At 35.8% G+C, this 27,880-nt stretch overlaps 4 protein-coding genes across 8 annotated transcripts; 2 read left to right on the top strand and 2 right to left on the bottom strand.

Moving 5' to 3' along the window:
- Nucleotides 1-504: 504 nt before the first annotated feature.
- Nucleotides 505-9,469, top strand: LOC121776534 (mediator of RNA polymerase II transcription subunit 16-like). 2 transcript variants are annotated; one of them, XM_042173703.1, is made up of 16 exons: nt 505-1,038; nt 1,909-1,977; nt 2,669-2,757; nt 3,019-3,131; nt 3,252-3,353; nt 3,437-3,521; nt 4,148-4,744; nt 5,104-5,707; nt 5,838-5,917; nt 6,530-6,612; nt 6,737-6,973; nt 7,120-7,291; nt 7,438-7,958; nt 8,165-8,341; nt 8,499-8,876; nt 9,007-9,469. In XM_042173703.1, the coding sequence occupies exons 1-16, from the start codon at nt 707-709 to the stop codon at nt 9,151-9,153; spliced, it is 3,786 nt and encodes a 1,261-aa protein (XP_042029637.1). In that variant the 5' UTR covers nt 505-706; the 3' UTR covers nt 9,154-9,469. The 2 variants fall into 2 exon arrangements, with proteins under 2 accessions (XP_042029637.1, XP_042029638.1); XM_042173704.1 differs by lacking the exons at nt 505-1,038; nt 1,909-1,977; nt 2,669-2,757 and having other exon boundaries at nt 3,442-3,521; nt 9,007-9,467.
- Nucleotides 9,470-10,083: 614 nt separating this feature from the next.
- Nucleotides 10,084-13,552, bottom strand: LOC121775992. Of its 2 annotated transcripts, none has more exons than XM_042173113.1 (4): nt 11,594-13,552; nt 11,331-11,421; nt 10,882-11,080; nt 10,084-10,562 (listed from the first exon to the last, which is right to left on the bottom strand). In XM_042173113.1, the coding sequence occupies exons 1-3, from the start codon at nt 13,541-13,543 to the stop codon at nt 10,890-10,892; spliced, it is 2,232 nt and encodes a 743-aa protein (XP_042029047.1). In that variant the 5' UTR covers nt 13,544-13,552; the 3' UTR covers nt 10,084-10,562; nt 10,882-10,889. The 2 variants fall into 2 exon arrangements, with proteins under 2 accessions (XP_042029047.1, XP_042029046.1); XM_042173112.1 differs by having other exon boundaries at nt 10,084-10,608.
- Nucleotides 13,553-21,478: 7,926 nt separating this feature from the next.
- On the top strand, nt 21,479-24,393 carry LOC121777739 (E3 ubiquitin-protein ligase AIRP2-like). The gene is made up of 5 exons (XM_042175085.1): nt 21,479-21,807; nt 22,799-22,949; nt 23,028-23,094; nt 23,194-23,428; nt 23,863-24,393. The coding sequence occupies exons 1-5, from the start codon at nt 21,719-21,721 to the stop codon at nt 24,071-24,073; spliced, it is 753 nt and encodes a 250-aa protein (XP_042031019.1). The 5' UTR covers nt 21,479-21,718; the 3' UTR covers nt 24,074-24,393.
- LOC121777738 (internal alternative NAD(P)H-ubiquinone oxidoreductase A1, mitochondrial-like) lies at nt 24,343-27,824 on the bottom strand. 3 transcript variants are annotated; one of them, XM_042175083.1, is made up of 9 exons: nt 27,737-27,824; nt 26,108-26,752; nt 25,816-26,020; nt 25,578-25,738; nt 25,432-25,497; nt 25,198-25,361; nt 25,014-25,128; nt 24,713-24,892; nt 24,343-24,633 (listed from the first exon to the last, which is right to left on the bottom strand). In XM_042175083.1, the coding sequence occupies exons 1-9, from the start codon at nt 27,752-27,754 to the stop codon at nt 24,481-24,483; spliced, it is 1,707 nt and encodes a 568-aa protein (XP_042031017.1). In that variant the 5' UTR covers nt 27,755-27,824; the 3' UTR covers nt 24,343-24,480. The 3 variants fall into 3 exon arrangements, with proteins under 3 accessions (XP_042031017.1, XP_042031018.1, XP_042031016.1); XM_042175084.1 differs by lacking the exon at nt 27,737-27,824 and adding an exon at nt 27,443-27,549; XM_042175082.1 differs by lacking the exon at nt 27,737-27,824 and adding an exon at nt 27,045-27,378.
- Between the last annotated feature and the right edge of the window lie 56 nt (nt 27,825-27,880).

Genomic DNA, 27,880 nt, shown 5'->3' on the forward strand with positions numbered 1-27,880 from the left:
CCCAAGGAGGAGGCAACGACAACGGTACAAAACGAGGTAGGATACGTAGAGGAAACAACGAGCAATGGAGGAGGAAGGAAGACGACGACAGTGAGGAGCCGATGCTAATGATGGAGGTGGCGGAGGGGTGGCCACGTTGATGAGGGAGGAGAGGGTGAAAAGAAAGAGGGGAATAGAAGAAGATGAAAGGGTGCGTCCACGTGAAAGCTGAGCGAACCCGAATATTTTCCTTTATAGCTAATTTTATTTGAAAAAATTAATAAACGTTATTCATTTACTCAAGTGCGGACTGAAAATGTCGCCTTATTGGCTTATTATACCAACTAAGTTGCATATTATTGTCGTACTCATTTAATTATATTGATTCTGATTCAATAAATCAGAAGAGTTATCCTTGTTAACAATATTTTTGATCTTCTTTAAAAATAAAAATAAAACAAAAAGGGGTCAACAGATTTAACGGAAAGGTGATAAAAAACGAGCATACAACAGAATCAGCTGACTTGTCTTCAAAAACCCTAACCCCCAAATCCAAATCCAATCATCCCTTCCGCCCCTTTCACTCTCACTCACCACAGTCATTCCTGTCGCCGTCAATTGCGACTTTCTCACCTCCACACCCACTCTCTCTCCGTCTCTCTCTCTACACATACATATCAATTTCACATATATTAGAGTTTTTTTGGTCTATCACTGTTCAATCTAAATGAATAAAATCACCAACACAACTAATTCGGAGCAAACCACACCGGACCCACCTCCACCATTAGCACCCACTGCCGCTGAGGAATCCGAACTCGAACCGTCTTCTCCCGGATCTGCCATTTCCGATAAAGCAGAAACAGAAGCAGAAGCTGCCGCTGCGGGGGAGGAAGACGTGGTGATGACGGAAAAGGACACTGCGGCTGAGAATTCGACTGGCGATTCTATGGATGAGGATTCCGGCACCCCGGCAACCGTTTTTCACATCATGCTGAAGCAGCCCATGTCTAATTTGCAGCATAAGATGAGCGTTCCCGAGCTCTGCCGAACATTTAGGTGTGTTTTCGAGGTTATTTTTGGAAATTTCGGAAGATTGAGGTTTTTACTTTTCTCAGTCAGTGTTAATTAGCATCTTGGGTTTTTGGGTTTTTTTTCAAGAATTTGTAGAAAGTGAAGATATGGATAATTATGAGAAAGAACAAACTTTGAACTAGCCTCTTGTGATTTTGTAGATCGCATGATGACAAGGACATTGTTCATGGACCTTCACTAGTTAGTATGATACATGCGATCGGATTGCACTGTGCTTGTCTAGATGATTTTAAATTTGTCAGTTTCTTTATCTAATTGAGTTCAGAGTTCTGATCGTGCAACTTCAATGGTTTACAGCTATAGTGTTCTGCTATGCATTTTGTTGTTTTATAATATCAGCACTCGGCTTAAGAAATATTTGGTTAAAATGCATCCTTAGTTATTGTTGCATCAGAGCTAGCATATTGTTGAGTCAATTTATGTGGATTGTATAATCTTCACATGTTAAATTCATGTGCTCATTCAACCACTGAAAATATTGGAGAACTATATCAATTAGTCTCATACTCCATCTTAAGGTGTCAATAGTAAGTTTTCAATGAATGACTTGATTTTTGCTATGTATTCTTGGATCTGAATTAAGTGTGCTTGGTATTTATTTGATTTTGATGGCTGGAAGATTACCCTGACCGGATCATAGTTGCTATGTCTTTAATTTTGCATATATGCTTTGTGAACTTTCTTAAATCTGCTATTTATTTATTTCTTCTTTCCTCCTTTTCTTTGGGGGGTGTTTTATATCAATAATGAATCTTTCTCTTTTGTGCTAACTGGTAACAATTATACTTTCCAGCTTCTCAGACATATTTAATATCTGTTTTGGTTATCTTGCAGTGTTGTTGCTTGGTGTGGGAAGTTAAATTGCATAGCTTGTGCATCAGAAACCTGTGCGAGACTTCCGAGGTTATATCATAAAATTTTATTTTGGACAGGCTTTCTGTGCATCTTAGTCACATTACATACATATCCAATGATACTCTCTTCACCTACTGGTTCATCAAAACGCAGTTTTTTTCTACTATCTGTATCCTAATTGATATTTGACACACTTGCATGCCACCTGTCTCTTACTTCATTTTGTTTTCTGTGTGTCTAATTCAACTAATATTATGGAGCTTTATGTGGTGGTGCTCCCCCACTTTATGGTAGTTTTACTAGTGATGATCAAATTCCACAAAGTTAGGAGCATGCCATTAGTCATTGGCATTTTTATTTACGTTTGTTTGTTAGCAAATGCTTCTCTTTGTATTCCTCATTTTTTTCAGTATACTTGTAGTTGGGGGGTTGCAATCATCCTCTAATAATCAGTATTGTATTGATCTCGCATTTTCGTATGACTAGTTTAAACATATATCGCACAATATGTCTATCTAGGATTTGTTACTCAAAATTTCTAGTTACATACGTATTATGTTCTCTCTCTCTCTCTCTCCGTTCTGTGTAAATGGCTGTTCTCTGCTCCATGTATACTTCTAGACTAGACAATGAACCCACAATGTTGACCCGAAAGAAGTTTGTAGCTACTGATTGGTTGGAACTGCTATTATGCTTTATGCTGACCTATTAATATGATACATTATATATGTCTTTGTAGTTCATCTGCCAATCCTCCATTTTGGATCCCTATACATATAGTCATACCTGAGAGACCTACTGAATGTACAGTTTTCAATGTCATTGCAGGTATAGTATCTGACTTGACATTTTTACTATAATTTTGATATACAAACGTCATCCTCATTTTGCCTCAATATGATGTTTCTTTCTTTCTCTTTTATATTTTTTTTGTTCTGGGTATTATTCATCTTTATAATAGTGAGAGTTTCGAGATGACTTAGATATTGCTATTATTGTGATAATTTGGTATCCTACTGTTTATTTGAAAGGGATGCTATTGCACTGTATTCCAACTAGATTGTTGGTTAATCTTTTTTGGGTTGACAGATTCGCCTCGTGACTCTGTTCAGTTCATTGAGTGGTCACCTACTTCGTGTCCCCGTGCACTGCTCATAGCTAATTTCCATGGCCGGACAACCATTTGGACTCAGCCTTCCCAGGTATACAAATCTTGAATCTGCTTGAAAATTAGTGGCCTTTGTGAACTTAATCATGACTGACCATCTAGTTTGCTTGGAGCAGTTATCATCTCCCATACTGACTGCTCAGTTGTGTTGCAGGGACCTGCAAATCTTGTAAAAGAAGCTAGTTGCTGGCAGCTTGAATATGAATGGCGCCAGGATATTGCAGTTGTTACGAAGTGGCTCTCAGGAGCTTCTCCTGTATGTATATCTTTGATCATCTTGCATGTCGAGAAAATTTGGGAAAAATATTATGACTGCATCTTTGTTTGTCGTAAAATTAGTATAGGAGGCTCTCAGCATGGTCTAGTGGTTCGACAGCATCTACATTTGAGGAGAAATTCCTTTCGCAGAAACCACATGCTCCAGGTTCATCTTTTCTTGCATCCTTTGATTGCTTTCTTCTATGTTACAAGTTGTTTTCTTTGGGGTTTATCCCCCTGTTATTTTTTTGTTCATTATTTTCTCATCTTGGTATATAGGTATATATGCGGGATATATATAGTTAATTGTTTATATGCAGATACTCATCTTTTCTCGTTCATAATTACTCTATATAACTGAAAGTAGCTACTGGTGTTATATTCGAAACATTTTTAGAAAACCCATGCATTTAATCTAAAAAGGCTCCTTTATGAGTAATTCTGAATATTTAATCTTTTATCTTCTGCTAGCAGTTAGGAAAATGATGAGGAAGAAACATTAATTTGTGTAATTCAGAACCAGAAGCAGATTTGAGTTTCTCCTATTCATGCATGCATTGCAATCTTTAAAAAGTAGAGTGATAGTTGGTGTGGCAGTTGTTCTATTGAAAATTTCAGTTGCTTCAGAAAAATAAACACTTATTAATAAAAAAAGCAGTAGGATACTACTTCGATTTGTACTGTCTACTGCTATCCATGGTCAAAGTATAATCAACCATAAAATATCTTCCTTTATCACTCTTGTTTCTAGAGTTGCTACATCTGAGCGACTTTCTTTACATCTGTTGACAGCTGGTTGGCCAAATTTTCTCTGTGTTTGCTCTGTTTTCTCTTCGGGATCTGTTCAGCTACATTGGTCCCAATGGCCACCCAATCAGAGTGGTGCTCCTTCCAAGTGGTTTTGCACCAGTAAAGGGCTTCTGGGAGCTGGACCTAGTGGAATAATGGCTGCTGATGCTATTGTTACAGATTCTGGAGCATTGCATGTGGCTGGAGTCCCCATAGTAAACCCATCAACTGTTGTTGTTTGGGAAGTTACACCTGGCCCTGGAAATGGTTTTCAAGCCATCCCAAAATCAAGCGTGAACAATGAAGTTCCCCCCTCACTTAACCCCCCTGCCTGGGATGGTTTTGCCCCTCTGGCTGCGTATCTGTTTAGCTGGCAGGAATATTTGCTATTAGAAGCAAAACAAGGTGTGAAAAAGACAGAACAGGATTACAGTGATATGGTAATACTTCATTGTTCTCCTGTTTCCAACTTTTCTGCATATGTAAGTCCTGAGGCTGCTACTCAATCAGAAGCTACGACAACTTGGGGTTCTGGTGTCACTGCTGTTGCCTTCGATCCAACACGTGGTGGTTCTGCAATTTCTGTTGTGATAGTTGAAGGTATTTACTTTTATACTGACTGAAATTAATTTTTTTCGCCTTTGCACGTTTGCTTAAATTCTCATCAGCTGGTGTCCACATGTAGACTGATTTATGCTTGTTACTTCCACATGCTTAATAATTGCAGTAACATCTATTCATTAACTTCATTCATACGCATGCATTCTTTCTATAAAAACTTCTTTTGGTGATGAGAGGGTATGTGACCTTGCTCACCTTAACTTCGGCAACACAATACAAGCCAGAGGATATATATATATATATATATATATATAATGCATTTTCTCTGTAGTGGGGGAAATTTTTTCTTCAGGTCGTTGTGTCTTTATCAAAATGGAATGCTTTGACTCTCTGTGTAGGGCAGTACATGTCCCCCTACGATCCCGATGAAGGTCCTTCTGTCAATGGCTGGAGAGTTCAACGTTGGGAATCATCTGTCGAGAATGTTGTGATCCATCAGATATTTGGGAATCCTAGCTCTAATTTTGGTAGCCAGGCACCTAAGCAAACAGTTTGGGTGAGTAAAGTGAATAAATGTATTGCAGCACCTAGTGAGTTTAATCCTGGAGGAGTGTCTATACCCCCAATCCGTGATGGAAAAGTAACTCCTGAATCTGCTGTTGAGAAAAGAGTCAGTTTTGATCCTTTTGATCTGCCTAGTGATATAAGAACGCTTGCTCGGATAGTGTACTCTGCTCATGGTGGCGAGATTGCTGTTTCATTTCTTCAAGGTTGGGTACATGTGTTCTCTGGTGCAAACTTCACAGCTGTTGATAGCTACCAGGTCAATGTTGGCTCTGCCATTGCTGCTCCTGCCTTCTCTTCTACCAGTTGCTGTTCAGCATCTGTTTGGCATGATGGTAGCAAGGATTGTACTATATTGAAAATTATACGTGTCCTTCCCCCTGCTAGTAGTAAAGCAAAAGCCAACTCTGCATTGTGGGAGCGAGCTATTGCTGAGAGGTACGTTGACTAAATAGTTGAAAGGTTGTTCTGTTGAACATTATCCTACATTGGTTTATCTATTTTCAGTCTACCTATCCTACATTGTGATTATGCATGCCTCTGAATCTTTTACTTCATGTCTGTGTAGGTTTTGGTGGAGTCTTTTGGTCGGAGTTGATTGGTGGGATGCAGTTGGCTGTACACAGAGTGCTGCAGAGGATGGCATTGGTAAGACGGTTTAATTCCTGTATTCATGTTTTAAAGCCATGCTGTCCAAGTACACAGTAGCACTTTGGTCTGACAGTGGAACAAAACCATTCTCAAATAATCATGTCTCAGTGGCAGGATGCCACAAATGTTGGCATGTTCAGAAAACTGATTAGTGTATGGGTCTGGGATCAAAACAAGTCATTCTTCACTCAACCCCCCAAAAAAACCAAAACAAAAAGGAGAAAGAAAAAATAGAAAAAATCCTACTGTGTACCATACTTATTCTCATTGTCCTTGAAATATTTGAAGCGAACATCACCTTAGTGGGCTTTTACTTTTGGATGATGGCTTAGATTTACAATATGTAGGAATTATTTGAAGGATTACATGATCCAATGTGCTCAAAGTATTGTGTTGGACAGCCTCCTATTATTTAAAGCAAGCACCCCCTTCATGCTCTTTTATACCTCATTTACTAAGAAAATTGATGCTGATAGTTGTTCAACCTCCTGCTAATACGGATAGGGCAAGAATACTTGTAGTGCATAAACAATAATTGCATGTTTGTCAAATATTTATGTTCAACTATGGTTTAGCTTCTTGCTGATTTTTGTGAAATTTATATTCCAGTATCGCTGAACAGTGTCATTGCTGTACTGGATGCTGACTTTCACTCCCTTCCCTCAACTCAACACAGGCAGCAATATGGACCTGTATGTTAATTGGTGCTCATTTTCATTACATTTTCTAGTTTGATTATATTATAGAAAGCTGCGTGTAAATCTTTTTAGCACACACGATCTTGAAACTTGCATAACATTTATTTGGAAAATGCAGAGTTTGGACAGAATAAAATGCAGGCTTCTTGAAGGCACAACTGCTCAAGAGGTTAGAGCCATGGTCCTCGACATGCAAGCAAGGTTGTTGTTGGACATGCTCGGTAAAGGAATTGAATCAGCTTTAATAAATCCTTCAGCTTTGGTGCAAGAACCTTGGCAAGCATCTGGTGAGACATTATCTAGTATTGATGCCGACGCAATGGCTGTTGATCCAGCTCTTGTTCTCAGTATTCAGGTTTAAATCTTACTCTTGGCTTGTCTTGCCTTATCTTCTTGATATTTTGATATTTCTTGCATTTTGCATGTGCAATGGACATGTATATGTATGCGTTTTGGTGTTACATGTATAGTGCCCACCTTAGTAACAGTGTGCTGATTCAGGCTTATGTTGATGCGGTCCTTGATCTGGCTTCACACTTCATTACACGTTTGCGACGTTATGCAAGCTTCTGTCGTACACTTGCAAGTCATGCTGCTACCTCAGGTACAGGTGGGAGTCGTAATTTGGTGACAAGCCCCACCCAAAGTACTTCTGCTCCTGCAACAACTCCTGGTGAGTATACAATGTTAGTAGCGGATATGGTGGTCTGGATAAAAGATTTTTACTGCCCTTAGCTTGAGCTAATTAAGTGGGTGTTTTCCTTGTCGTCTATGTTCTCCTGACTCCTGACCTTTGCACAACTTGTACTTCATCTTTAGCTTCACAAGGTGGAACCTCAAGCTCCACAGGTAGTACTCAGATGCAAGCCTGGGTACAAGGCGCTATTGCAAAGATCAGTAGTACGAGTGATACTGCTGTGCCAAGCACAGCTCCAAACCCCGTAACTGGCCCTTCCACCTTTATGCCGATAAGTATCAACACAGGAACATTTCCAGGAACTCCAGCTGTACGGCTCATTGGTGACTGTCATTTCCTTCATCGGTTATGCCAACTTCTGTTATTTTGTTTTTTCTTTCGACGAGCACAACTTCCCCGCTTCATTGGAGCTGCTCAAAGAAATAACGATTCGTCAGTCCAAAAGCCGCAGATTGGTATTTTGAGCAAATCAGAAGAAACCAACTCAATAAGTGCAAAACCTGCATCAAATACTATCAGATCAGAAGAAACACAGTCAAGGACTGGACAAGTAGGAAATGGTGTGAAGGCACCTGAAGAAGGCCCAACAAGCCGGTCAAGATTAGGTTCTGGTAATGCTGGTCAAGGATATACATTTGAGGAGGTAAAGTTGTCACAGCAATTTATTTTTTAAGACAGGGAATGAATTAGAAACTAATCAGTTTTACGTTTATTTGAGCTGTTTAAGAGGGAAAGAATAAGAAATATTAACTTGAACATTGCAATTGACGCATGGTGCAACTCTCTTTGACAACTTTCTTTGTGATTTACCCTGAATTGTGTTGTTTATATCTCCGGCATTCCATGCAGGTCAAAGTCCTTTTCCTCATACTTATGGATCTATGTCGGAGGACATCAGGGTTGCAACATCAACTGCCTCTTTCACAGGTTGGCAGCAGCAACATCCAGGTCCGCCTTCATTACATCGACGGAAACTATACAGTTCTACCAGAGGTCGTTGAAGCATCACTTGGCCCTCATATGCAGGTACATAACTTCTCATGGTAGATGAAATTATACTTGGTTGATAACTTCTCATGATATTTTGGTCTGTGACGTTTGGAGCCCGAGCACTATAAACTTATAATTGGCCAAAGCATATGAATCACTGATTGTATGGTCTCCCCCTTATGTTCTTCTGCAGAATATGCCCCGGCCTAGAGGTGCAGATGCAGCAGGCCTGCTTCTTCGTGAGCTGGAACTCCATCCTCCAGCTGAAGAATGGCACAAGAGGAACATGTTCGGAGGGCCCTGGTCAGATCGAGATGGCACGAGTCCATCAGACGAGGGTACGAAATACAGCAGCTCGATGAGTTTGGTTGAACCAAGCTCAACTGAAAACGTTGATGCTCATAATGGAACTCACACCCTGTGGCCAAGAAAGCGTAGGATGTCAGAACGAGATGCAGGTTTTGGATTGAATACCTCGGTGGGCCTTGGAGCATACTATGGTATCATGGGATCGCGGAGAGATGTTGTAACTACCGTGTGGAAAACAGGGCTGGAAGGAACTTGGTACAAGGTAGGTCCTCATGTTAGCATTGAACTTGACCTCCTGTAATATCTACTCTGTAGTTAATACAAATAGCTGCAACTTTTGTTTTCAAAATGCCAGAAGCTTTCTTGACGACAGTTCCATTATTTGGTTGCAGTGCATAAGATGCTTGCGCCAGACATGTGCTTTTGCTTCACATGGTTCTGCCACTCCCTCCAATCAGAACGAGAAAGAAACGTGGTGGATCAGCCGCTGGGCTTATGGGTGCCCAATGTGCGGTGGAACATGGGTTCGGGTCGTCTAGATAGACAAAAAGCCAGCCTCTTTCAATGGGTATGACGATGGTGAAGACGCGGGCAGGTTCTCGACATTCTTCTGTATATAACCTTCCAAGATGCTTCCTGACATGTAGAATAACATCTCACCTCCATCCATAGGAAAAGTACCGCATTCACCAAAACAGTTAAAAAAAACAATCTTTTAGGATAGTGGGTCATCAGTGTATGGATTGTAGTCACTTTTCAGATCAAACTTTGTCAACAAGAATTTCAGCATTAATTTTTGTTTTGGTGATGATGAAAAAACATTCGTCTCTCTAATTTTGATGGCAAGGAGTTTAAAATTAAAATTTGCCTAGTATCAAGAAGCAACTGCCTTTGCTCGCCCGTGAAGTAAATCATCACACTTGTCGAACAAACTCAGAGAGAATCAATAGATTCCTTTCAAACCAATTGACAGAGAATCAATAGATTCATTTCTTCAGCGATTCATCATTCCGCCTAAGTTAATAGGATTCCACTTCTATAAATACTAAATAGCTTGTACTCCTTCCGTCCCTCATTAATTGTCCAATTTTGCCATTTTCGTCCGTTCCTTATTAATTGTCCACTTTCACATTTTACTATATACTATATTAAGTAAGCTTTACATTCCCCTAACTCATTACACTCACATTTTATTATAAAATTAATACACAAAAGTGAGGTTCATATTCCATTAACTTTTTACACTCACTTTTCTTTACATTTTTTAAAATTCGTGTCAAAAGCAAAGTGCACAATTATTAGAAGACGGAGTGAGTAATTGCGTCTCTTCTGAGATTGTTTTATTCGTGGCATATCAACTACTACAAGTAGCTTATAATGCCACTTACGACACCTTAGACTTTCATGATCTCTATTTGTTGTTTGTTGCATACCCTGATCTACAATTGTACGAATATAATAAATATATATTGTTATAATAACTTACTTTTTTTAATTTTTTTTAAAGATGATCAATAATGATTCCTCATTTAACCTCACTTTGTCTCACCTTCTATCTCCCTTATAACCGGGAGTGATTCATACCACTCCCTCACAATCTCTTAGTGAGACAAAAAAGTGCACAAATCACATCCATTGCACGAATGTTAGCATTTTAGAATGAAAAATTTGTTTGAATAATATCCTCATATTCCTCAGGTCGTTATTCAGACGATGACTCAGCGTCCGGTACGAGTTGAGGGACGAGTAGTAGTAGAGTGGCGAGTCGACGCTATGCAGCAGGTAGGCGTGAGCCACTTGTCTGCAGCCCAACGAGTTCCTTGCTGGCTGTGATGATGCAAATGCCCGCCTATCGTGTTAGGTGTGTTTGGGTGTCACATCACGTTAGCAGATGGATCGATGGATCGTCTATTTAATCCAGCGATCATAGTGTACTTTTAACTCCTATCTGGATGGGAATTTAATGTTAAACATTTACCCATTTCATCAACAATCTACAAGAGAATGATACAACAATATTCAGAAATCACTATTTCACCAAAATGAGAATAATAATGGCTCATCAGAAAACTCAAAACAGGGTCCTCTTATTCTATATGTGGACTAGGGTAAAATCTGAATTACATATTGTGTGGGACACTAAATCTTATTTGGTTGGTATGCATTATTCTTTGATGAAATCAACACACAACATAAAGAGCAGAGAATTTGCGCAAAAATGTGATCAAAGGACCATATTCATTTGCCCTGATATTTCAATTTCATACCTCAATGTTCAAGTATACCAATAGTCCAATTCCGACGCGCAGGACGACAGGGCTTGTCGTAGCCGAGGATTTCTTGAATCCATCTGAAGAGCATCTTCGTACAATTGCCTTGCTTGCTGCAGTAACTTCACCTTTTCTCTACTACGACTTGGCCTCAGCTGAGCCCTGTGCTGCAATGCAGCACCCCATCTGAAAAGAGCTGCAATGCGCAAATTTCTTGATAAAATAAGCATCTACTTTGATGTGTGCAGATCAATTTTATGTCATATTGTGTGAGTTTTTCCAAATTGATGTAGTAAGTATAAGGTTGCTATGTAGAACAGTAACATGTGTATATTACTGTAAATAGTAAGTCCCATAGAAATTATAACAAAAGGCACTTCAAATCAAGGACATATTAGGTCCTTCAAATTAGCATTTAAACTTGGTTAAAGTCAGGTGTATAGTACCATCAGGGGCATAAACATTGCTTTTGGACATCATGGCATCAAACTTGTCTATGGCGGCCAAGAAAACATTGTCGGCATCACGAGCAGCACTCTGTAGTATCGACATAAGGATTAATTGAGTGATAAGGCCAATAGGATAACTTCAATAAAAAGTTTCGAAAACAATAGGCTCACTCTAGCACTATATACATACCAAGTAGAGCTAACTAATTAACATCAACATGGAAAAGAAGAGATATTCTTTCTAGAGAAAAATTGCTCACCGGTCCAATATCTGCGATCAATTGGGCACGGAAGGTAAGAGCGAGGCCCCAATTATACAAGGCTCTCATATCATTCCCATCAATTGACATGGCCAATCTGTATTTCCTTCCTGCCTTAATCAGGAGTTCTTCACATTCTTCACAAGCAACGACAAGAGAAGATCTAATCTTGTCTTTGTTAGCAAGTTGATCAGGTTTGACAATCAGCGATCTCAAGTAGCGGGTCGTTCTCAGTTTTAGTTCTCCGTGAAGTAGATATGTGTTGCCCAACTGGCCCACGGCCAATAAACTCATCGGCCTCATTTCTATTGCTTCCGAGAGTAGCGTTGCAGACTTATGCAGTGCATGCTCGGCTCTGCCATCATCAACTTGTTGTGCCAAGCACCTCTTTGCTTCTTTCAAAAGATCATTAGCTTCCACAAGATACCTATTGAATTTCGAATCATCATTACATGATGAAGATGGAGAAGAACCAAAGGTATTCTCATATGAAGACTCTTGATTGGGAAAGTTCGGTTCTTTTTCGGGCTCAAAAGCCACATTCTCAAAAGGATATCTATGAGAATCTAGTATGTCCTTTTCCATGTTTTCAGGATGCAGATAATTTCTATTTGTGGTTTTGCTTTTCTTCTGGCGACCAGAAGTCGCTGAAGTTTTTACACGGTTCATGTTGATGCTAACATCCACAGAATCATACAAACTATTGTGAGACGACATTGTTTCAGTCTCATCCTCACAATCTTTCATGTGAATCTGCTGATTGCTCACGAACCTTGATGTCTTATTCTGGTAACTATAGATTGTCTGGTCAAAAACTGATTTTGCAGTATCATTCATCTCAACGAAATTCTTCTTCTCATTTCCAAAAGACATATATTCCATTCCAGACTCATCAACATAATATCCAACACTATCTCGAGCTCTACTAGAGCTATCAAATGGGTCCGAATTTCCGTTTAATGAAGAATTTGGATTTCTTTCTTCGGCAGGAGAAGCTAAAACGTTTTCTAGCTTTTCAGTCACCTCTGCATCCACAGAGTCCATCTTACCAACGCCCTCGATTTTACCAGACTTCGGATCATCAAACTTAGCTCCAAAGACACCATCAAAATACTGAGAGAAATTCAACCCGTTTTCACCCGATTTCTTTCTTTTCCTACCCGAATCATCATGAAAACCCCCATCCTTGTCTTGTTTACCACCTACTACACTCTGCACACAACTCTCCACAAAATTTGTTGCATTTCGGAGAGATACACTGACAGATCCTATAACATCAACATAGCCTTCTAAATCACTTAAACTAACTTGATTTCTCTCAATGCATCTTCCAATTCCATTTTTCATCTCCAAAACCCTCTCATCATTCCGCTTTAACTCCTCAATGCAACCTCTTAAAGATTCATCACTTATCTTCTTCCTATTCCCGTTCAATTTCAACCCTTTCAAGTGACCCCCTTTAACCAATCCAGCCAAAAATCCAACAGCAAACACCACAGCACATGCTGGAAACACCATAATCCATGAAACCTTAACTCTAGAAATCGCCAGTGCGCAAATAAATCCAAACAGATACACAAATACATACTTCTTATCGCCGATTCCAGAGGAGCTAAGAAGATTACGAAACTGATTTACCTCACCGGAATCGAGCTGAAAATCGTCCCAGCCATTATAACGTATAGGTTGAAGAGATGCGGCGGAGCATTTAGTCAGCGTTCTGAAACCAATTTTGGAGCGAATCGTGAGAAAATCATTGTTCTTACTGATATGTGGGAGGTAGTAATTGGAAAGTGGTGTGTGGGAAGGGAATCGGAAAATGGCTTTGTGGTGAATTAGGGATTGCATAATGGCAATTGGGGAAGAATTATTATTATCAACAGTTCTTCTCTTCTTGAAATGGATCAAAGCTGATAGCAGTTTACATTTGTTTTGATTTTTTTTGTTCATAAAAATATCAAAATATCTGTTTTTCTGCAACACATTTCAAATATACTGTTATTATTTTGAAATTTTCATTTCTTCTATTTTTTCTCACTTCTTGATTTTTATGAAATTCCACGAAATTAGATTTTATACAAAAAGAATAGGTATAAATTTGCCTTTATTATATATTTTTGCAGTCTTTTTCGATTTCACCTAATTTTTTTGAACATGATGCGTTACTTGAAAACAATTGTCATGGACTCATGGCGACATTTATAGAGGTGAAATTGTTCCTTTCTCTTTTCTTTTTTTCCAATGTCACCTTTTTCCCCTTTTTTTTTTAATCTATAAGGCCATAAACAACATTGTTTCTTATTCCTATTATTCATCTCTTAACTAAATTGTTCATGTTCGTTGTTCCGACTTACCGATTTTTCTCCCTAGCATGACATTAAGCGAGATGAGATCATTGCAACGCGGTCCGCCGGTGGCTCGTCTCGACTAGATGAGATAGAACCATCCGCATACGATGCCGATGCCTCTAACTTGTATACTCATACATGTCTCCATATAAGTGTTTAGATATAGCTTAAGGGTTCGATTGGTTGCCTATGTTAGAAAATGTAGGAGAGCAAATACTATCACTACTTTACGATACTTTCTAACTTTTCATGGTAGAGATAGGTAACCCTATTCATTGTTTGGTTGCAGATTAGGAATTCTTCCGCCGCATTCATTCCTCGACCAAAATATACCTAGGTCGATAAGTAATTAGGATTGTGAAGAAATCGATACCTTCCGAATCAAGTCTGAATCAGACATGCTTGAAGCTTATGGCGACGTCCTCGTCAAGGGAGCACAACGAGATGCGCGGTTTCTTTTTTCCTAATTTCTATTTACCCAATTTATGTGCGCCCTAATTGGGCGTTAGGAATTCTTCCGCTCAATGAAGCAGATTGCAGCAATTTACCCAATTTCTTCCGCCCTATTTACCCAATTTCTGTGCGCCGTAATTGGGGGTTAGGAATGCTTCCGCTCAATGAAGCAGATTGCAGCAATTTTTGCTGAGGTAGATGAAGGATAAATTGGTAAAATCTAATTTAGCATTAATTGATGGAGCCATGGATACAACTATATCGCAGGGGTGGTGGGAGGTTAGAGATAGCTCAATAAAGTGGTTAACTATCCCAAAAACTAAGACGGGTCAGGATAGTTTTCCGGGTCAAAAAACTTTTTCCAAAAGTGAACCAAACAGAGGAAAATGCAGGAAAACATTCCACTAACCTATTGTTTCAAGGCAACCAATCGAACCCTAAGGGTATTGTTACACTGTTAACTTTACCTTAAATTGATAACTAATGCCAAATTTAGTCCATTCTATCCGAAAACAAAGGTCAAATTCCACGCGATGTCAATTAGCTATTGTAACAATGTCAATTAGAGTGTATTGATGTCAACTCGTTAGGTAAATAATGTCAATCAAGGATCCATGGGTATTAATGAAAACCAAATTTTGTTAGTTATAACTAACTTTTACTAGTAATATAAAATATCTCAAAATTTTAAATTCATATAACTATCTCGATTTAAATTTTTTTTTCACAAAACATATATCATATTAAAGGTAATGTTATACGGATTCTGACGAGATCCTAATTGCATATGCTCAGATGATAAAATTACATACTATTATTTGAATTTTCAACATTTTCCATAATCAGGTTAATGTCAAAAAATGCAAAAAATATCAATCAAATGTACTTGACATATTCAAGGCATTGTGTTGACAATTTTACAATACTGTGTTGATATCACGAGAATCATGAAAACTGTTATGTACATAAAATATGACTAAAAGATCATTTTCAAATTAATTAATACGAAATGAATTTAACATGGCACCACTAGATCCTCTAGATCTTTAAGATTTAATATCTAGGTTTTAATACTCTCTTCGTTCACTAATAAATGTCTCATTTATTATTTTTACTATTTCGGTAATGGACACCATATCATTAACTTTATTTTACTCACAATTCACTATAATATAAAAATAGGATCTACCTTTCACCATTTTTTCATTTACTTTCTACTACATTTCATAAAACTCATATCAAGCTAAATTGATCTTATATTGATAGACGGAGAGAGTAGTAGTTAACAATAATAAGCAATCGATCACGCATCCATATAATTTTACATTGACTATTTATCAATATATAGTCGGTTCTCTTCTTTACATTATTTTCCTTTTTCTAAGTTAAAACGAAAGAGTACATTCTTTTCTTTTTATCGGATTTTCACTAGAGACTATTTATCACTAGAGTCTATAGTTGAAATCATAAAAGGATAATGCTATGCAGCCATATTGGCTGGCCATAAAATGACATTTTAGTAAATTTAGATGTCATAGATATTAATGATTCAAATTTCTCATTTAATGTCCTAATAACTTTACACTATTACCCTCTCTATTTAATTATTGTTGTTTTATTAATTTAACTTCTCCAATCCGATTTTAATGTTTCTTTTCTAGATTTATTCTTTTATAGTAATTTTTTTCAGTAATTATTTTACACTGATTTTTAAATTATAATTAAACTATTATTTTAAAAAATATATTTTACTGTTATACGATACTAAAGTTGAAGTCAATAATAATTTATAAGTTGTGATACTATATATATAATCATATTATATTTTAATATTATCAATTATACTAAATTTGAAGTGAATAATAATTCATAAGTTGTAACGCTATCATATAGTCTATAAAATTATTATTATTATGTTATACTCCCTCCGTCCATAAAAAACAAAGTACATTTGTCATTTTTGGTCGCCACGAAAAATAGAGCACATTTAAAAAATGAAAGTTTTCAACAGCTTATCTCTTACTTTTTTTTTCCTTCTCTTTTACTAATAATATGGACCCCACATTCCACTAACCCTACTTCTCTCTTACTTTTTTCCCTTTTTTTCCTTCTCTCATACTTTACCAATTCCACATTAAAACTCGCCATTCACAATGTGTCCTATTTTTTATGGACGGAGGGAGTATTTTAAGATTATTAATTATATTAAAATATATAGAGTGTATTTTAATATAGTTTCATAAATCAATATACTACTAATTATTGTTTTGAATATTATAGTAGCGTTTACATAATTATTTTAAACACGGTATGATAATTAGTTTCCAACTTAAATTTTATTACTCCCTATGTCCACAAAGATTGTCCCATTTTTCCATCTCCGCCTGTCCCACAAAATTTGTCTCATTTCACTTTTTACCATTTTGGTAGTGGACCTCATATTCCACTAACTCATTCCTACTCACATTTTATTATAAAATTAATATATAAAAATAAGATTCACATTCCACTGACTTTTTCAACTCACTTTTCATTACATTTCTTAAAACTCATGCTCGGTCAAAGTGAGACAATCTTTGTGGGACGGAAGGAGTATGAAAGTTATACAGTAAAATCTCAAAATAGAGTAATTTATTTGAAAAAAAACATGAAATTTCTCATTCCTCGCCCCATCTCCTACTCTCTTAGAAAATCAAGATCCTTCCCTTGTAGCATATAATATACTAATATATATAAAAAAAATAAATGACAAGTATCAAAATATAACATTATACATAATATTTTATAAAAGTAAAATATTTTCCAATTATAAGGTGTGATATTATCTTATAATAATAGCAACTAATATTATGATTGTTAACATGGATTACAATATGTGTTAGTATATAATATTAAGTGTTAGTATATAATATTAAGAGTTTATTATTGCTTTATACTCTACATAACTTAATAGTATTAATTACTATTAATAATGACATATACTAGTATAAGTTATAAGCTTAGTACTTCTACTTTACTTTGATAAATAATACTTACTAATGACAATAATGATAGTATAAATTAGTCACCTATATTCAAAATGAGTTGCTAGCCGATGATGATGATTGAATTACTTATAAAATAATTATTATTAAATTATAGTACTTGCATATATCAAATTAATTAGTAACTTTAATTTGTTTCAAAACAAATACTTAACTCTATATTTTATGGAGTGTAATTTAAGGTTTTATTCTATTTTTAATTATTTTATTCTAAATAATTATATTCTCACAGTAATTTAAATTAACTTAATAAACTATATAATTACCTCATCATTTTTTTAATTAAAAATAAAAAACATAATATCATCATCAAATTTTGTTTGAAGGGACTTTTATTGTGTCTTGAATCACTACTTTGTTTTTGGACATACATGGGTTGATGGGTGGTTGTTACTGAAGTTAATTACTTTGCCTATATGCAAAGTTCAAAATTTTTAATAGTGACAAACGAATATTATACATGGGTAGTTGTTACTAAATAATTTCAATTACAACCAACCATCTTAATGTTTAGATAGTGGCAAACGAATATTATACTTTGTAAATTAAATTGATGAATAGTTCAGTAAATATAATTACCGATGAGAAAAAAACAGTTATAGTTTGTAATATTATATACGTACATTGTTATAATTTCAAATTATTATTGAATAAAAATAGTTATAAAAATAATGTAATAATAATATTTTAATAAATATTCGAGTAATTTTACAAATGATTCAAGTATAGATGTATCAACCGGAAATATGATTGTCAATAAAACATTAGAAATTTGATTTATCTACAAATTGATCAATTAAATACTCAGCTGGATTTAGAGATTAACTTAAATCTACAATTCCTAAATTGAATCAAATATGAATTAAAATCTTCAATCCTTCAACTGAATTTGAAATCAATTGAACCAGTTGTTGAATCGAGATATATTGAATTACTCAATCATCCAATCGAATTTAATACATAAATTAAAATTTTCAATTATTCAACTGAATCGAGATATATTGAATTACTCAATCATCCAATCGAATTTAATACATAAATTAAAATTTTCAATTATTCAACTAAATCGAAGATATATTGAATCTAATAACAACCGAAATCCCAAATTATTTAATTAAATAAATACAAGATCAAATTTAATTTTTCATTTATTAAACTCAGTCGGAGAGAAATTGAACCTTCATTTGAACTTAAGATAAGTTTAAGTACACGATCAGTCGAAGTATAAAAAATGGATTAAATGCAGTAGTTTATCATTAATAGATTTTAAGATATTCTTATTTTTAGTTATTACTAATAAATTATGTTACGATGCTATAATAAAAGAAATTAAGTACTATTTACTGAATAATGGAATCAAACTATAAAATGGTTAAAAAAAGTAAATTAAAAATAATAGAAAATAAAACCAATATGAACTATATAATAATTAAAAATATTTAAAGAATGCAACTACACGTATTCTCACATATTATCAAAGTAGTACCTATCAAGTAAAAGGGTACAATTGTCCTATTATGTTTGCTGTTTTTGAGGTGAATTAATTTAGTTGATTTAGCATTAATTACACTATTTTTTTTATTAATATTTTAAGTTTACGGCTGGCCATATGAACATTTACCCCACTCATTAAAAAGAGTAAAACATCAATATAGTCATAAAAAGTTTTTAGGAGTAATATAATTTTCACTAGAATATTTCTTGAAACCAATGGGCGCACATTGAGCGGCTGTAAGCAACTCGCCCACGGATTACAATGCCAATTGCAAAAGCATGAAAAGTGGCAGACACACGAATATTTTTTGATTCGATTAAAGTAGAATCTCAATAAATTAAATCTCTATAGATTACAAAATCATATACTCCATTAAATCTCTATAGAATCTAAAAAAACTGAACAACATAAATTTTAATATATAATTAATTAAATATTAAAAAAATATAAGAGAAAGAAAAATGAATATAAATAGTAAGCCAAATATAAGTTGTAAATGAATACTCCTACTAGATAGTACTACTACAATATTAATAAACTGCAAAAAATTCCATCATTAATATTGATGGATGAGATTTTTTTTAAAAAAACATGACTATTTTCATGATCAAATGAAATACTACTTATTAAAGAAACATATTAATAAACTGGTATTAACAGTTTATTATTTACTCTGATTATAATTCCATATTTGACATGTCATGAGTTTTAAGAAATATTAATAGAAAGTGTGGGAAAAAATTAGTGGAGGATGTGTCTTACTTTTATATATTAATTTTATAATAAAATATGACTAAAATAAAATTAGTGGAATGTGAGGGTTCATTACCAAAAATAATAAATGAGACTTTTATTGGTAAACGATTTAAAATGAAAAAATAGGATGGGTAGAGGTAGACGGAGGAAACAGTTAAACTATGGAGTATTATACATACAACCAAATTTAAATTTAATCATAGTATGATTCATCGTGCAGACATAAATTCGACAAAATTTGAATTTAATTAAATAAAGAAATGCATAAGATTATTAGTTTATGATGTATTGATGTTGATAGGATCATATAACTATTTATACAATAATCTTTTAAAAATTATTAATTTAGTTAATGACCTCATGTTTGAACCGGTTAAAATATTTATTAATACTATTATTTTATGAAGAGGCTCTACTTATTACAAGAGAGGGATTGTAATCCTATTAATTTAATAAAGATTACTTATAATTATTAACTTCAAGTTGGAATTGAACAGACTTAAAATAATTATATTGGATAATTTATTAGTAATTTATTGAGTATTGATAAAAGAGGTGTGCTATAGTGTGGCTGTGGATTATGGATAAAACGACATCTGATTTTGTCCCACTTATCAACTATTCACTAATAAATATTGCTTCATCTCACATCAATGTTAAATTTGGATGGGAAGAATCCAATAAAAGCTGCATTATGTTACTTAACTATGATAACAAGATTTTATCTGTATATAGAAAGAGAGGTTTAGATTTTTTCTGTACAAAGAGAGTGGCTTAAAATTTAATTACTACCATCCATATCTTTTCAATTAAAATAAACAATTATAATGGTTTCTTTGTGGATAGGCCAACACCAGACATTATAATTTAAATTTGTGTTTACTAATAATTGTGAAATTATAATCCTTTAGAATATTCGTATTCAGATTACAAACTAGTTCTTGTTATATATCATGCGTCTATAACATACTATGAAACAAATGTATGATTGTATCTTTTTATGTAGTCAATTCATTAAAATTATGTGGAAATTGACAACATAATATAGTTTGCCTTTTGATAACGCTATAAGTATGGATAAGCTATAAAATGCCAATAATTAACTTTATTTAAATAAATTATAAAAGTATGATAAGCTTGCCGAATTTAAATTTAGGTCAATACTAAGATAAGGTATGATTAGGTGAATCAAATAATATAATACTACCATATAATAATCTATTAAATTAGAACCAAAAGCTATTAAGATTTTATTTGGAGAACTAGAATAATTATGAAATACCATGACATGGTATAATCATACCATCAACTTTTAATTATTCTCTTCCTCTACTGCCAATAATCATACTTTTATTCTCTTCGTCTACTATTAATAATCTTATTAGTAAACGATATGAGTTTTAATACAATCCATAATTGATAAAATAGATGAAATATTAGTAATGAGAATAAAAGAAAAAAACTTATGTAAATAAAAAGAGATTAAATTTTATGGACAAACAAAAACAATAAATACATTGTTTGTGGACGGATAAAGTATGACATGTTTCCAATAATATCAGAAATGACAATTAATTATTGTAAAATACAATATCAATACTTTTATAGAAAACAATTTTACGAAGAAACTACCCTAATACTTATGGCATAATTTAATTAGATCAATACTATTGAAAGATATGCTAGAATGATTAATAACAGTAATTATTAAACTATTATTTGATGCAATTAAAAACAAAATTATAAAAATGGCAATTATCATTACTCACCCGCTCCTGTCTACGTGTCCCCTTTATCTATTCCTCTCTCATATATCCAGAGATGAAAGCTCCAAATTTGAGAGTGCGAGAGTGAGAGTGAGAGTGAGAGTGAGAGAAATCAAACATCTCCAGAAACATCTATCCAATCCAATCCAAGTTCAATTTTCAATTTTCGACGGAGTTGAAAGTTTCCGTTTTTAATAAGCGCTGATGATTGTTTGATCCTCGAAATATATCAGGGGAAAAGGAAAAATTTCGTAGGAGAAGAGATGTATGTGAGCGGCGGAAGTCCAATACGAAAGTCTTTCAGAGACTCACTCAAAGTCCTTGAAGCCGATATTCAGCATGCTAATACTCTGTGAGTAAAGCTTTTTTTCCATTCCCTCTGCCTCTTTTTTTTTTCGTTGGATTAATTGGAGCTTCTCGTGATCAAACAAATTTATCGCTCGATTTTTTGTTTTCTACAGTTTATTTTTGAATTAACGCAATTTTATGGTTTTTTTTTGTGCTTTTTCGCTTATTCGTCGGAAATTTTTAGTTGCGGTTCTGTGTTTGGAGCTATAATATACTCCCTCCGTCCCACATAATTTGGGACACTTTGACCGGATACGGATTTTAAGAAATGTAATGAAAAGTGAGTTGAAAAAATTAGTGGAAGGTGGGTCCCACTTTTATATATTAGTTTTATAATTAAATGTGAGTAGAATGAGTTAGTGGAATGTGGGGTCCACTATAAAAAAATAGTAAAAGTGAAATGAGTCAAATTATGTGGGACGGCCCAAAATGGAAAACTGAGTCAAATTATGTGGGATAGATGGAGTATTTATTTATAAAATTTCTATGAAATCGAAAACGCTCTTTGTGCTGGTGTGATGATTAGAATCCAGATTCTGCATATGATATGGCAATTTTTGTAATTAATGAATGATGATGGTTTGGCTTTCACTTTATCTGTTGCTTCAGCTTGTCGTATTGGTATCAATAATCATCATTTTCAGGTTTCGAGTCACTACTTTTATTTTACTTCTCAGATGTATTTCTCTTGAAGTGTAATTGTTTTTCTCATTTTTTTTTCTGCTCCACTCCTATTTTGGATTAAAATTTGGGGAAATTTCATATTAATTGGAATTTAGAATACTCTGTTGGTATGAATTACCTCTTGCCAAAATTGTGATTATTCTCCAATTGATCCTCCACAAATCAATCGTGTATTTGGATTTAGTTCCTCTCAACTGGATTTCCCCTCAATTATGTTAATTGCTAGGTGTAAACTGGTGTATTAGTTGAGGATTATCCATTACCATTTCATCTGTTGAATTAGTATAATTAATGTTCTAACATCCTTACAGTGCATCTGATTTTCCGAGGGAGTATGATGGCGCGTGCCTTCAAATGAGAATGTCATACAGTCCAGCTGCCCACATTTTTCTTTTTCTAGTTCAATGGACTGATTGCCACCTTGCCGGAGCTCTCGGACTGCTGCGGATCTTAATCTATAAGGTTAGTCTTATGCCCTGTATAATGTGATTGCCTACAATGCCTGTCGCGATTCACCTTAATTCTTGTTCAATTGCACAGGTATATGCTGACGGCACCACCACTATGTCCACTCATGAGAGGAAAGCGAGCATTCGAGAGTTCTACGGTAAACTTCCTGTTTTTTTTACTTTCTAGTAGATTACATTTCTTCTAAGGCGGTTATAATCAGCTCTGTTCTGAAAAAGAAGTATACCATTGTGCACAGCTGTTATATATCCATCTTTAATGCAACTTCAGAAAGGTGTTACTGATTCAGAAGATAAGAAACAGAAAGCTGTATGTCTGGAGAGATACAGAAGGAAGGATGAAGATGATCTCAGGCATTGCTGGGAACTGGATGTCGAGAGGGAAGAAGAATGCGGTATTTGCATGGAGACGAATAGCAAGATTGTGTTGCCCAGCTGTAACCATGCCATTTGCCTCAAATGCTACAGAGAATGGTATGCTACTGCTTTGTTTAAACATTTTCATAAGTTCTTTGTAGAAAGTTAGAAACATATCTTTGTTGCTGGATTGGATTTATTGCTTTTCCAGTCCATCATATGGTTGCGTCATGTATCCTTGTAGAGAACTACACATCAAACGGTGTCTTCGCTTAGCAATAAACTTTAAGTCACGTTGATTATTTAGTTATCATCTTGAAGTATTGAAGTGCTGTTGTTTTCCTATTCTGTGCATGTTGCTCTCTGTTTTCTGTTAGGCTGGGTTAACTCTCTTCTCCTCGGGGTTTCTTTTGGGTGAAACTAGGCAGGTCTAAAGCCCATATGTTACTTTGGAGCACATGCAATGATGTGAGACTGTGCCAGTTCCGTAACTGTTTAGTGTCGATTGCTTTGATTTCTCTCCACTAAACAACTTATAATTCTAATTGCAGGCGTTCAAGATCGCAATCTTGCCCTTTCTGTCGTGACAGCTTAAAGAGGGTAAACTCCAGTGATCTATGGGTGCTTCTTGAAAACAAGGACGTGATAGACATGGCTGCCATAACAAGGGAGAATTTGAAGAGGCTGTTTATGTACATTGATAAGTTGCCAGTGATTATCCCTGACCACCTATTTGATCCCTACGATTCCCATGTCAGGTAAATGACTTGTATATTTAAAGTCGTCGTACTATATGGCTGGATTATGGTATGGTTCTTATCGTTCTCAGCTTTCACAAGAAGAACGGATGCTCTTTTGAGTTAGACTTAGAATATCCATATTCCACTTGTGTTTAGGAACAACCCAGCCTTGATTTATTGTGGGCAGAGGTTTAAGTTTAGATAAGGGGAAGGAAGGTACCTATGTTGTCTGGTAATTTGTAAATTCTTGTATAGTTGAGTTTTTCTCAGTAACTTGAGATTGTGACGATATAACGAAAAAATTTTATTGAACTTATGAATATTTAGTTTATATTGCATGGAGCTTCTGCTGCTCAATGTGTTTTCTTTTGCACGTAGTATAGAGAAATAGAACATCATAGAATTCAAGTTGTAGTAGTTGCTGCAACATTAGATCCTGGAGTTGTCTCTGCCGAAAACGAGTGTGGTTGCCCAGTTGATGGCAACGTAAAATCTGTTTCTCCAGCTGATCACTCGCGTGAGATAGGCCGAGCGCCAGATGAACCAGCTTAGGAAGCCGGCTAATGATAAACCCTTTGCATCCTGCCACACCAAGATGTATTCCCATGAAAAACTTGTTATTTTGAGCGCATTTCTTGAAGTAGAATGTCGTGAAAGTTACCTTGGACTGGCGGAGATCGACCAAGGCCTTGTAGCGTCCCACAGACGCCATGCTTCCGAGATGCTTGTAGATGAACGGGTCACCGAGAGGAACATCTTTTCCAGACGAGGCCTTGCCGCCTCCCTGTTTCCCCACTCTGTTGAACAGCTCAACCAAATACTTCCCTTGCCGCTCCGCAACCTGATCAATATAGATGGTATATATTCTGCATCATTTTCTCCTTCTAGATGATAATATATAGTATGTCTCTAGCTTTGAGTTTGGTAGCAAATGAAGAAGATGAGTGATGAATAAGTCTCACCTGAGCTAGAGCGGGAAGCACTGGCCTCCCGACCCCTTCAACAAATCCAGCGCAGTCACCAATGGCGAACACATCTTCGACTGATGGGACTCGAAGCCAGTCATCGATACCAATCCTGCAATATATCCCGTTTCATATAATCTGCGATGAACCCAGAACAAAAGGATCGATTCAGTAGTATTACCTTCCACCGGGAGCCTTGGGGAGTGAGAGTGACTTTACAAGTTTCGAGGGACCAACTCCGGTAGACCAAACTAGGAGACCATAAGGAACATCGCTTCCATCGCTGAGAACTATCTTATTTGGGTGCACCTCTTTAACGACCCCACGCACAAGGCGCACACCACACTGATTTGGGTAAACAAAGATTAAGTATCGATATACTTCCAACCAAAAGGGATAAGTGCTTGAAAATTACCTTTGTCAAGTGCTTTGTTGCATAATGCCTTAATCCGACGTCAAATGATGATAGAATCTCATTTGCCTAATAAGAAAATAGTGAAACGGTGAAGATATAGTATGAAAAAGGACAAGTTAATGAGCTAAGACAACGAGTGGGCATACCTCAATGAGAGTCACTTGTATGTAGTTTTTGACATGAGCATACCTCTGGCAAACATCTCTGATAATAAAATCGCTCAACTCTCCACTAAATTCCACACCAGTAGGTCCTCCACCAATCACAACACAGTGCAGTAGCCTCTCCTTTTCTTCCTCTGACACGCCTGCACCAACGTCCATTAAAGTTAGTACAAGAGCAATTAGAACACCCAAATCATCATTTATATACATAAAAGACCACCTGGATATTGAGAGAGCATCAGGTTTAGAAGAAGCCTCTTCCTTATTTCCTGCGCATGAGATACCTCCCGCAGAAAAAAAGCATGTTCTTCGACTCCCTTGATGCCGAAGGTCACTGGTTCGGCTCCTGAAGCAATTACCAGTTTGTCGTACGCAACTTTGAATCGGTGTGTTTCTCCACCATCAGCTGCTGTCTCACACAACACCTGATATGGTAAAGGTAGATTGAATGTCATTAGATGGTACTTCTGAATCAACTCAAATACATAACATGAATATACGAAGCTACTTACTTCATGCTTGTCCGTGTCCAGACCATTGCACGAAGCAAGGAAAAAATGAGAGTTCGGTTCCTTCGCTAAAGCTGTCTGTATCTGATTAACAGGCTCTGCTACGGAACGGAACTCCAAGGTTCCAACGCAAGTTGAGGCAAGCAAAGGCGTGAAGACCATGTGATTCCTAGGCGATATACAAACAACTTCATATACCTTGGTATTGAGCCCTTTAAGGAATCGACACGCTGCCCACCCACTGCCAATAACAACCACCCGAGGCTTCTCACCGGGCTTTGTTGCTTCAAGGGTAGGATACTTAAGATTCTCACATTCTGAATCAGATTCCTCGACTGCAGCTTGTGCGTGAGCATATTCATATCGAGGGGTTGTCCTCACCCCCCTACTGCCAAGAGCTAGAGCGGGAAGCCCACCAGTGGTCGAGAAAAATGGGAGATTGCTGCTATGTGGTGTGACATTTTGTTTGAAAGCTGTAAATCTCCCACTGACAGGTGAATGAAACTTGCTTACAGATGATGATTCCTCACCGAGCATGCTCCCTACTCTAGCATATCTACCTGTTGCACCTCCGGATTGTTGGCAGCCGTTTCTAGCTATCCTCGCCAACACCATTTTGGAGCACGAAGACAACTGGAATAGATTCCTCTACAAGTTTTACAGCACAAAATGTTCAAGCACCAGTTATATCATGGAAGAACGTTAAACTCCAAAGAACATGGAGAAGTAAAGACTGTGATCTAAAAAGACATTAACTAAAAAGCAATAAGCACCAAAATTCATTGTAAGCCTCATGAAATACTATCAATAAAACAGCATCTAGAAACTTTACCATTTCCAATTTCATACATGAAACAACAGAGGATTGCTCAAGAAAACACAAAACTAGTTCTGATCTACCAACAAACAATCTATCATTTCTGAGATGAAGTAGTCTTACCGACGAAATCTTGACAAAAAATATACTCAATCCCAGTCTAAATGGTAGAAGCATACATCCAGACTCCTACTTCTACTATGAAAATGATAAGCTATGTTTAGCAAACAACCTTTCTGTTCTAACAGAACGATAACTATCAGCAATACGAGAATTTAAATATATAAAAAACAAAAAAAATCGGCAGAGCATGGGCGCTTAGTCCGATTACTTTCTTCAAAAACTCATCCAACAACTGATCATATGACGAAAGGAATCAGCTCAAAACAGAGTTCATCACTGATTTAAAAAAAACAAACAACTAGTGGCGATAAAACGAAATTAAGCAACCAGAAATGCACACAAACCAACACAGAGTTGGTTAGAACTTAGATCTACTCGGCGCGAGCAGAAATTCGCACCTAATACATAATGTAAGCATATAAAAATGTGTATAAATGTTTGTAGGGTTTAACGAAGGGTTTATGCGAGAGGAAACGATCGCAAGTCTATGAGCTTTCCTGATTGGCGGAATGCATACTTTTCGACGCCAAAAAAGCGGAAATAATGAAATGAAAAGCAATCTTAATCTCCGATGATGAATAATTAAAATTGAGCATATGATTAGTGATTAAATACCGACATTTTGCAGAAACGAAGCTTACAAAATGCTGAAAAATGCAAATCCTTGCGAAGAAGAAAGTTTGGTGAGATACCTGGTGGATTCGCAGCATGACAAATTTTGCTTACTGTCAAAATTCTGCCAATGCTAAAATCTTAATGGAGGTTGGTTTTATACGCTTAAAAATGTTACTGTATATAGATACGTTGGCTATAAACCCTATTGATCGATGTGTGCG

Source organism: Salvia splendens, chromosome 18 (genome assembly GCF_004379255.2).
Source record: "Salvia splendens isolate huo1 chromosome 18, SspV2, whole genome shotgun sequence".
Classification (NCBI taxonomy): Eukaryota; Viridiplantae; Streptophyta; class Magnoliopsida; order Lamiales; family Lamiaceae; genus Salvia; species Salvia splendens.

Excerpts from the sequence above, each read along its gene's own strand:
- LOC121776534 (XM_042173703.1), top strand. The coding sequence starts at position 707 with ATGAATAAAATCACCAACACAACTAATTCGGAGCAAACCACACCGGAC. Across the intron at positions 4,745-5,103 it reads TTCTGTTGTGATAGTTGAAG|GGCAGTACATGTCCCCCTAC; the intron begins GTATTTACTTTT and ends CTCTCTGTGTAG. Across the intron at positions 6,974-7,119 it reads CTCTTGTTCTCAGTATTCAG|GCTTATGTTGATGCGGTCCT; the intron begins GTTTAAATCTTA and ends GTGCTGATTCAG.
- LOC121775992 (XM_042173113.1), bottom strand. The coding sequence starts at position 13,543 with ATGAACAAAAAAAATCAAAACAAATGTAAACTGCTATCAGCTTTGATC. Across the intron at positions 11,422-11,593 it reads TGATCGCAGATATTGGACCG|AGTGCTGCTCGTGATGCCGA; the intron begins GTGAGCAATTTT and ends TCGATACTACAG. Across the intron at positions 11,081-11,330 it reads CAATGTTTATGCCCCTGATG|CTCTTTTCAGATGGGGTGCT; the intron begins GTACTATACACC and ends TGCGCATTGCAG.
- LOC121777739 (XM_042175085.1), top strand. The coding sequence starts at position 21,719 with ATGTATGTGAGCGGCGGAAGTCCAATACGAAAGTCTTTCAGAGACTCA. Across the intron at positions 22,950-23,027 it reads TGCGGATCTTAATCTATAAG|GTATATGCTGACGGCACCAC; the intron begins GTTAGTCTTATG and ends TCAATTGCACAG. Across the intron at positions 23,095-23,193 it reads GAGCATTCGAGAGTTCTACG|CTGTTATATATCCATCTTTA; the intron begins GTAAACTTCCTG and ends CATTGTGCACAG.
- LOC121777738 (XM_042175082.1), bottom strand. The coding sequence starts at position 27,098 with ATGCTTCTACCATTTAGACTGGGATTGAGTATATTTTTTGTCAAGATT. Across the intron at positions 24,893-25,013 it reads TGCTTCCCGCTCTAGCTCAG|GTTGCGGAGCGGCAAGGGAA; the intron begins GTGAGACTTATT and ends TATATTGATCAG. Across the intron at positions 24,634-24,712 it reads TCGATCTCCGCCAGTCCAAG|GATGCAAAGGGTTTATCATT; the intron begins GTAACTTTCACG and ends TTGGTGTGGCAG.